At 32.8% G+C, this 9,679-nt stretch overlaps 1 protein-coding gene across 2 annotated transcripts; it reads left to right on the forward strand.

Annotated features, from left to right (window-relative positions):
- The first annotated feature begins 475 nt into the window (after positions 1-475).
- Positions 476-7,723, forward strand: LOC110687975 (GATA transcription factor 24-like). Of its 2 annotated transcripts, none has more exons than XM_021864632.1 (9): positions 476-1,445; positions 2,011-2,119; positions 2,240-2,558; positions 4,904-4,987; positions 5,066-5,199; positions 5,977-6,108; positions 6,733-6,862; positions 7,088-7,159; positions 7,293-7,723. In XM_021864632.1, the coding sequence occupies exons 2-9, from the start codon at positions 2,091-2,093 to the stop codon at positions 7,353-7,355; spliced, it is 963 nt and encodes a 320-aa protein (XP_021720324.1). In that variant the 5' UTR covers positions 476-1,445; positions 2,011-2,090; the 3' UTR covers positions 7,356-7,723. The 2 variants fall into 2 exon arrangements, with proteins under 2 accessions (XP_021720324.1, XP_021720325.1); XM_021864633.1 differs by having other exon boundaries at positions 479-1,445; positions 6,757-6,862.
- The last annotated feature ends 1,956 nt before the right edge of the window (positions 7,724-9,679 follow it).

Consider the following 9,679-nt stretch of genomic DNA (forward strand, 5'->3'; position numbering starts at 1 on the left):
ATTGTTTATATTTTTTTATGAAAAAAAATTGTTATTTGTTTCAATATTATTACTCTGATTGTTTCGAACCAATGAATCTAGTTTGATATCCTACTTTCTTAATTTTTGTGTAAAGAACATAACATTAATCATATTATAGAAGAAAATAATATTTATTTACTCAAAAATATTTTTTTTTTTTGGCAAAAATCCTTTCCCAAAATATTGTTGAAAAAAGACTCAATTCCATATATACCGTCTCTTTTTATTTAATTCTCATATTACCGTCCACGTCACCGGTTCAAGCGAGTTTTTTATTTTTACGGTTTTTACAGAAAACCGCTACTTTAAGTAGCGGTTTATCTTATAAACCGCTATTTGAAGTAGCGGTTTTCATCTTAAAAAACCGCCACCTGTTGTGGGTATCAAAATAATACGAGCAATTTTTTTTTTTTAAAAAAGCATTCATATAAAGTACTTCGTATATTTGTTCTCTCTCATGTTATAGCAGGAATTTGTGTGGGTATCAAAATTCTTTCGTTTTTTTCCTTTTTCTCATTCATTTACATTCAAAATTGTGATGGACAGTTGAGGTTTGAATTCAGATACTATTGGAATATATGGAAGTTTCTGAATTAAATTGGTCATTTTCAGAAAATTATCAACTGGGTTTGTTTCAAAAGTCTGTTCTTGATCTGGGGTTTTCTCAATTTCATTCATAAACTTGTAGCTCATCTTAATTTCTGAGTTTGTGATCTGGGTTTTGTCTATAATTGATCTGGGTTTTGCTGGTTTTGTGCAATTTGATCTGGGTTTTGTCAGAATTTTACTGGGTATATCATAATTTCTGTGATTATCTTGTGTAATCTGAGAATATTATTTGGAGGGAATTGATAATAATCTTGTTCAGTTGTTATAGCAATTGATAGAGTACCAGCTGTGCAAATTTGGTGGTTGAGAAACTTGTGCTGTTATTGTATGTAATTAAGGGTTTCGTGGAAACCGCCACAAAACGTGAAAGAACTTTTTTTTTTTACATTATAGCAGGAAACCGCTACTCCAAGTAGCGGTGAAGTAGCGGTTTATTCCCATAACACCGCTACTTCAAGTAGCGGTTTGTTACTGGACCGATAAAAAAAAACTGATTTTTTTTCCTTAGCTGACGTGGATGGTATGGTGGGAATTAAAAAAAGATTAGCTGTAATTTGAGAATTAGATAATTTCCCAACAATATTAAGGGAAAGGACTTAAAATATTTACTCAAAAACACATTAAACTATTTATGTAAAAAGAAAACATAAATGAAAAAAATTCTGGCCGTTGATAATTACATAGATCTGACCATTGTCTAAACATGCGTGTCACCTTTACGTAATACTCCTTTCTCTGTCCTCCATTGAAGAACTCTGAGTTCTCAATTCAACCGGTTTCTCAACTTTCTCTCCTCCATTGAAGCAGCTTATGTGGTAAGATGATTTTCTGTTAAATAAGTTTTAATTCAAATAATATCAATTTCATAATCTAGGGTTTATCGTTAATTTAATTGTCAGTATAGTCAATTTAGGGTTCTTGTAAGCTGGAATATTAAATTATTGATTATAATTACTGAATTTATGGAAGCTTACAATGAGCGAATATATTGCTAGGTTTACGTTGATATTCTTAAGCAAGATGGATTTTTTTTTTTTTTTTTTTTTTTTTTTTTTTTTTTTTTTTTTTTTTTTGTGATTTTCGAGCCTAATTTGATAATTGAATCAAATTTTGGTTGCTAATGTGTTGAGGGTGTTTGTTTATAGCCCTAAAATGTTAAGATGGAAGTATGAAAATGGAAAATTTCTCCCTGGGCTCTGGAGAGATGCCCTTCTTACCCCGGCTCGGGGTCGGGCTTGAGTCATAGGCAAATTAATGTAGAAAAATGAATTGGCTTTGTTTTTTGTGTTAGGGTTCATGCAAATTGATAGCATTGATATTGTAACTGCATTGATTTTTTGGTAGAGCTGTTAAAACTGAAATGTGCATATATTTCCACAGAGTTGGGCAAGGTGGTGGAGGCTAAGGGAGAAGGAGAGAGAGAGCGCGAGAAAGAATGAGGAAGTGACATTTGGATCCCAATGTGCTGTAATGAGGAAGAGATGTTTGTGTATGTATAACAAGTACAGTGCTTGTATTGCTGTAAACATATATTAAGTGGGAGGAGTGAAATAAGAAGGCAGGGGACTGTATACTAATTACAATTTATTGGCTGGTATTGTTAATAAAGGGTTGTTGTCAATATGGATGATTTGCATGGCGACGATGCCCAAATGCATATGACTGAGGCTGAGCAACAAATGCATGTACATTATATGCATGACCAAAGTCATGAGATGCATCATATGAATAATGGGAATGTGATGGAGGATGATCATGATGATGGTGTTACGGGTGTAGGTGAAGGCATTGATGGGGAGCTCCATAATGACCCTGGAAATGTTTCTGATACCCATGGTGGAATGATGGTGGCTAATGGCGATAACAATCAGCTAACTCTTTCGTTTCAGGGTCAGGTTTATGTGTTTGATTCAGTCTCACCTGAAAAGGTAATTCCTTTTTCACTTAGCTGATTGTCTGATATGTTGCTTGCTGTTCTATATCTTGCATTAAGTGCATCTGGTTGATAGTCATCATTGCTTATTTGTGAATTTTTTTATTATGCCACATGTCTACACGTATAAGAAATGCACTCTTTAGCACCATGACTTGGTGATGAATTATATGTGTAATTTAGTGACACATTAATAAGAATTCGTAGAATCCAAGCTTCATTGGTTGTTAGACATGTCCACATAACTTGATTGAGAATTGACTTATCCAATGGTAGTGGTTAAAATATTATGGTATAAAGTTTTTAATGGGAAAATTTAGCTGAATAAGTTGAACATTTTCAATTTGAAGCTCCCTTGCATCCTCCATAAGGAATGAAAAGAAATATTTTCCTGTAATGGTAATGTTTTGCCTCTAAGGAGTCTATTAATGTTGAATAAAACCAATGAAGATAATTATCTCCTTGGACCAAATAGATTGTTACTTTTAGAATGCGTAGAATGGATATTGACATTGATTAATTGAAATATTAGTATATTAAAGGTTCTCTATGTGTACTTTGGATAGTTTCTTTTTGCTTTTTATTTTGGAAGGAGGGGGGATGAGAGAATTTCTCTGGAGAAAAGATGTATAGAACTCCAAGCGCATATGGACATAGTTTCATTATATCAATTTTGTGATTTTGGCTTTGTTTTTTGTCGCTCTCTTCATCAAAGGCACCATCTAAACCAGTTTATTTGGTCTCTGTGGGGGTAAAAGCACATATCAATTTAGAACGTCATAGTTTCCAAATTTGGAGTTTAGCCTTGATTTACACTTGAACCACTTAGTTGTAGGCTATTAGCCGATCTCTGTCTTAAATTTGACTTATAAGTTCACTCACTTAGATTTCAAATTTAGAGGGGTTTTAGACTAATTTAAAGAGGCTTCACTTACCTATCTAGTTTGATCTAAATTTTGATTCATTACATTGCTCTCTCATGTTTGAAGCCACACTTCTCCAAAAAGAATTTAGGAACAAATACCAATATGATTAAACAAATGAGCCATTCAATAGTTACATCCTTAAGCCTCTTATATAGGCTTTTCCTAAAACAAAGAATTTAAAATTTAGGATATAATTTTAACTAAGGTAAACCTACTATCTATTTCTGATACAACTCAGTTTATTATGGAAGGCAGGAAGCATATCTAATAGCTAACAAAAGTAAAGGACAAACAAGATTCTAAATCCAATCAACGCTTGTACTTGCTTGTTGCTTGTTGGATTAATGCAGAACACTTTAATGTGATGCTGACATTTTTTGTTAAATCACAAAAGGCCAAAACTCAACTTTATGCTCAATTATTGGCTGTTTCGTGCTGGAACCTCTATGCATGGAACTTCATTGTTGCTGCCGTTCTATAATATGTTAAAGACAAATATAGCTCTTTGGACGAATCGTTGGCTACTCATAAATTGGCAAACGACAAAATCAACTCAAATCATTTAATTTTGGTATTTGAAACCAATGCACCTATAAATTATGTAGCAGCTCCAATATTCTCAGAGAGATCAATAGATCGATGTACCAAAAATTCAAATTGTTAATTTAATCTGTTTAAATTAATCATACCCAAAAAACTGCGAAGGTCATTACAGTTGTCTAATTGATTATTTTGAGTAGTCTATTTGTTGCTTCTGCATAAATGACAACAAATTTGCTTCAACATAAAAAAGGCCAAATGAATTCATAAAAAGAACTACCAAAAGAGTATAACAGATAAGCCAAAACAAGGATACATAAAAAATAGATAAGTAGTCAAATTTTGCTTTCAGAACGGCGTAGTTATCAATTGACGGCAGCGCCTTAATCTTTATAATTAATGGAATTATTTGATTTCATCTGGTGCTTCTTCTGATCTTTAATGGTCTTTGCTGCTGTAGAAGCGACATTTCTTTGCACAGTTTGTTTAATTGCTTTCTCTTTGGGTTTTGCTCCTTCTGGCTTGTTCTATGTTGCCATTCTCAGCCCATATAGTGTAAGGTTTTGAACTGCAATGGGCAAAACAGGAATGCAGTTATATTGTTGAAAACTTTTGTGTACTGCAGTAGTTGAAAATTTAATTGGATGTGCATATGGCTCAAACCATTGTCTACTGCTGGATTTTGAGCATTATTTTATTTCCCTGTGGTGCATTGAGCCTTGACTGATTAGGATGATGAAATTGTTCTTCTTTTTCCAATCTTCCATGGTTCATAGCAGATATTTTCTTGCATATGGTTGCATGTTTGATATAGTATTTCCGCCCTTTTTTTTTTTTTTTGAAGAGTATATAATTCATATGTAATCCTATGCAGGTTCAAGCTGTACTTCTTTTGCTAGGGGGTCGTGAAGTTCCTTCAACTGTTCCTGCTCCACCGTTGACCTCTGTGAATAATAGGGTAATGTTGTCATATTAGCATTGGGCTCTACGATTAATTTGTCTCTTTGTATACTCACCTATTGGATTGTTCAATCAGGGGGTGGCTCCCACACCACAGAGGTTCAATGTCCCTCAAAGATTGGCGTCACTACTCAGGTTTCGTGAAAAAAGAAAAGAACGCAATTTTGACAAGAAAATTCGGTACACAGTTCGCAAGGAGGTGGCTCTTAGGTAAGTCATTTCTTTGTGGGCACCTAAGTGCTTTGTCATGGTATTATCTGTGCTAAATTCTTAAAGTATGACATGGAAAAATCGTTTTAAAAATTTGTGTGGGGTTAGTAGTTTCTCTCTCCCATAAGAATACAAATATGATAGTCTTTGGAGAACTTTATAAAGAAATAATTCTTAGACTTTGATGTTGGGAGGGAATTTGACATTCGAAATGTTGATTCTCCTTTTTGATGCACAATGGCTAATGCAAAATTGCAAACTCATGTGTTTGGCAGGATGATTTGAGTTCCCTCCTAAAAGTGTAAAATCAAAGCCTAGGGGTGTGGCATATGTGAATAAAACATGGATGAGATGTTATTTACATGGAATTGAGGGCTCACCGCTCACATCTAAAGTTGAGTCAATAAAGGGTGAAAACAAATAAACCTTGCAGATTACACTTGGTTTTGTGGATATAATGAACTCAATGAGAATTTTGGCCTCTGATGTGATGAAACTTAACCCTCTGCATTCTTCCAATTCCTTTCCTTCCACATGCACTCTCTAACATTAGCTGTGTTAATTCAAGAATACAGTTTTAATCTGCCTTTAATTTCCAGTCACTAACTCATTTTTGGATGCAGAGGTTTCTCTCATTTGATGTTATTTTGTAGTCTTTGTCATTGTTTATAACACTGATTTGATTCTTTCTCATCAAAAATCAAGGGAACATAGGATCAGGAAAGAGTGGAATGTGTGCTAACTGACTCTCTTACTTCAATGCTTTCTCTTTTTCAGGATGCAGAGAAACAAGGGTCAATTTACTTCTTCAAAACCTAATCAAGATGAGTCCTCCTCAGGTGCAACTAGCTGGGAATCTAATCAGAATTGGGGTCCAGACGGACCTTTACCCATACAACAAGAAGTCTGGTGAGTAATGAGGTCTATATCATTCGGTTTTAATACTGTCCTTAAAGTTGCATCTATTAAAGTTGTAAACTTGTAAATGTAATTCTTTGATTATTTTATATTTTTAAATTACATTTGCCTCTTTCATTATATTATTGTTGTTTTAATGTCTTACCTTTTTCCTGAGATGCAATTTATGTCTTGTTCGGCAATGTTGTTGGGAGTTGTGACTGGGGGAGATGAATGTCAATTACTGATTTGATTTGCAAGTTTAATGATTATTTTTCGAACTCAATGCACAGGGTTGTCCAGTATTTTGGACATGAGGTCCTGACACTCTATCCTTGCTGTTGTAGAGGTTCAACCATTGAATTTTTTAACAAGCTTTTGAAAATTATTCTTGAAAAAGAGATTCATAACTAATGAAAGGGCTTAATATGTTTTTGGTCTCCATGATTCTATTTTCCTTGTTTTTAACTACCTCTTTTGTCAACTTTATGGTATTAACATTCATTGCTTTTCATGCATACCTTTTGTCTGCTGCTGTGCATATACTAACACCTTAATGAGTCATAAATGAACATGTATCATTTTAATAATATGCTATATTTTTGTAGGCTAAACTTTTTTATTTATTTTTATCATGTTGTTTGCAAACATATACGTTAGCTGCCGACATTGCGGCACTAGTGAGAAATCTACGCCAATGATGCGGCGTGGACCTGAAGGCCCAAGGACTCTTTGCAACGCTTGTGGACTTATGTGGGCTAACAAGGTATGTAGCATTTTTCAGTTGTTATTATCCACTGTGCAGGCATCATGTTAATGCTTGCGAATTGATTTATGCTGTGGAATGTCTCTTTTCTATTATATGCAGGAACATAGAGAATAATAGTATCTTTGTTGAGTTATCTATACAGTTCTCTCCTTTTTAACTTGCTTTTCTGGATGCCAGCTAGCTACTTTAAGATTAATTTTGTTCTTTCTTGGAAATTTATAGGGAACTCTTAGAGACCTTTCGAAATCAGCAGTGCCGGGGGGACAGAATCTTCCTTTTACTAGGAATGAGGAGGTAAACTAGCTTTGGGAAAGGATCTCTGAAATTATTTGAGTTTTTCAGAAATCTGGAAGACCCGTCATCTTATGTACAACCTAGATATTAATCTTTTTTCCTTTTTTGTTTGTTAATTTGTTTTTGGTTGCAGAATGGAAATTTTGAGGCCGGGCAAATAATGAGAGTTGCTGGAAATGTTAGTGATTCGGCATGATGACCTATTTCATGTGCAATCAATGCAGTTGTCGAAGTCACATCAAATTCTAGTGGACTGCTGATCTTTATTCCCTATTAGAGGGTTATCAGTTGGGCATGGCGTGGAAGATCATTTGACGGGATTAGCCTTGTAATCTTGTAGTGTTAGATTGAGGTTTGTTACCAAAAGCAGACGGAATGTGTCCTCTTCTTGTACGCAATTTCGATTGTATGATATTCTACAATTGCAATACTAATTATTTGCTGGAAAAGCTAAAGAGTTAGCCTCTTGCTCTTTTCGGAAAACTAGTTATGAAAGAAGATAACTTATTACACATTATAGGAGAAAAAACAGTGCAATGGTAATTTTTCTATTCATTCATGGCATCGCTTGCTTGTGTTTTTTTGGTGATATATGAAGTACATGGCGGCAGCTCGGACAATAATGTATGGTTGTGTGTCTCTACTCTCAATATTGGGGGTGTTGTGGCTGGTAGGTTCACATGCAGGAAGGATGTTAATGATGCATTTAGTATGTTAATGTCATTTTTGTTACAGAGCATGTAGGTGGTGAACTTGACTTGTCATTAGGCCTTGTTTAGTTCAACTTATTTTTACTTATTTCAGAAAAAATAAATTCAGATCAGAAAAAATAAGTATAGATCAAATCATCGTTTTATGTGCAATTTTTTTATCGCTAAAATTGCATATTAATAAAATACACATTATTACGAATCTAATAAGATTTCATTTGATTTATTTTTTCCTTACAGATTATCGTACACTTAAAGGTCAAATTTTAGTCAAATTACACAATCAGATCAGACCAAATCAGATAAGTTCAGATTAGCAAAAATAAGGTGAACTAAACAGGGCCTTACTTGTGCTTGAGCGTACTTTATCTCTCTGTTTCAAAAATAGATGTTCTATTTTTACTTTGCACTATTTATATCATTATATGTACACCACTTTGATCGGTGTTTGTGGTTTATACATAGGATTTCATAAAATCATATGGCCATGCGACTATGTGATTACTTGCTAGAATTGTTTCAATGTATACTTTTTTAATATTATTCTTATTATTTATATTTATTATGATTAGTAATTTATGATACGGGATACTCCGTATTTAGTTTTGAATTTGTAATGTATCAGTCAAACCGAGACACGCATTTTGTAATATGAAGTAGAGAGTAGCGAACGTGTGAGACTGTGAGCTATAGCACATGAAATAAAAAAAGTTATAACAATAATTTTTCTCACTAATAATAATAATAACAATCCGTATAATAAAAGGGGGTTGTTAAACAACACTTTCATTTTACTAGGCACTGCTCGCATTTTTAATATGAACTTCCGTATTTACCCCTCGTAAATAAATAGCCACGACACTCACTCAAGACACTCATTTGTGAAATCACAACTCTTTCATAACTTCACTCTCATTTCATCTCTCTAAAATCTAATATATATATAAATAAAGTAGGCATTTTTGGAGAGCATTCAGAGCGCCACGTAAAAAATATACTTATTTCGACCAATAAGAAGAAAGATTTGTATTTTATTTTTGAATTAAAAAATTATGTCGCCACCTAGATAAAAGTAACGAATTAGATTTGATATATCTAAAATTTTAATGCCACGTAGATTATAATCCACGAATTAAATTATTTTAATGAAAAAAAATAAAGTAAAAATATAGGAAAAGATAAATTTATTAATTCAATACTACGAGTATAAGAAATCCAAAAAAATATAATAAAAAATATTTAAATAATAAACGCTTATAATAAAGTTTGATACCTATCATTATAAGATAAATTTTGATAGTATTTATGATAAGAAATACAAATTGTTCGTTAACTATAATTAAATTAAAATTTGTGTTGACACATCATACGACACAAACAAAATTTCGTATCAATAAAAAACCCCATCAAGCGAATTTTGTGTTAATTTTTGGTCATCAATGGTCGGGTAATATTTAGCTTAATTTTTAAAATCCTATGTTTAAATTAGTATTTCTAATTATTACTTACATTGTATTAATTTGGGATACTCAACGATTATATGTTTATGTTTTATTTATTAGATGTTTTTTTTACATGCAGATCTAACACATCATACGACACAAATAAAATTTCGTATCAATACAGAATCCCATCAAGCGAATTTTGTGTTAGTTTTAGGTCATCAATGTCCGAATAATTTTTAAAATCTTATGTTTAAATTTATATTTGTAATTATTAGTTACATTGTATTTATTTAGGATACTTAACGATTATTTGTTTATGTAATGACATACGGTTAGATGTTGTATACTTAATATATGGATGACTT

Source organism: Chenopodium quinoa, unplaced genomic scaffold (assembly GCF_001683475.1).
Source record: "Chenopodium quinoa cultivar QQ74 unplaced genomic scaffold, ASM168347v1, whole genome shotgun sequence".
Classification (NCBI taxonomy): Eukaryota; Viridiplantae; Streptophyta; class Magnoliopsida; order Caryophyllales; family Amaranthaceae; genus Chenopodium; species Chenopodium quinoa.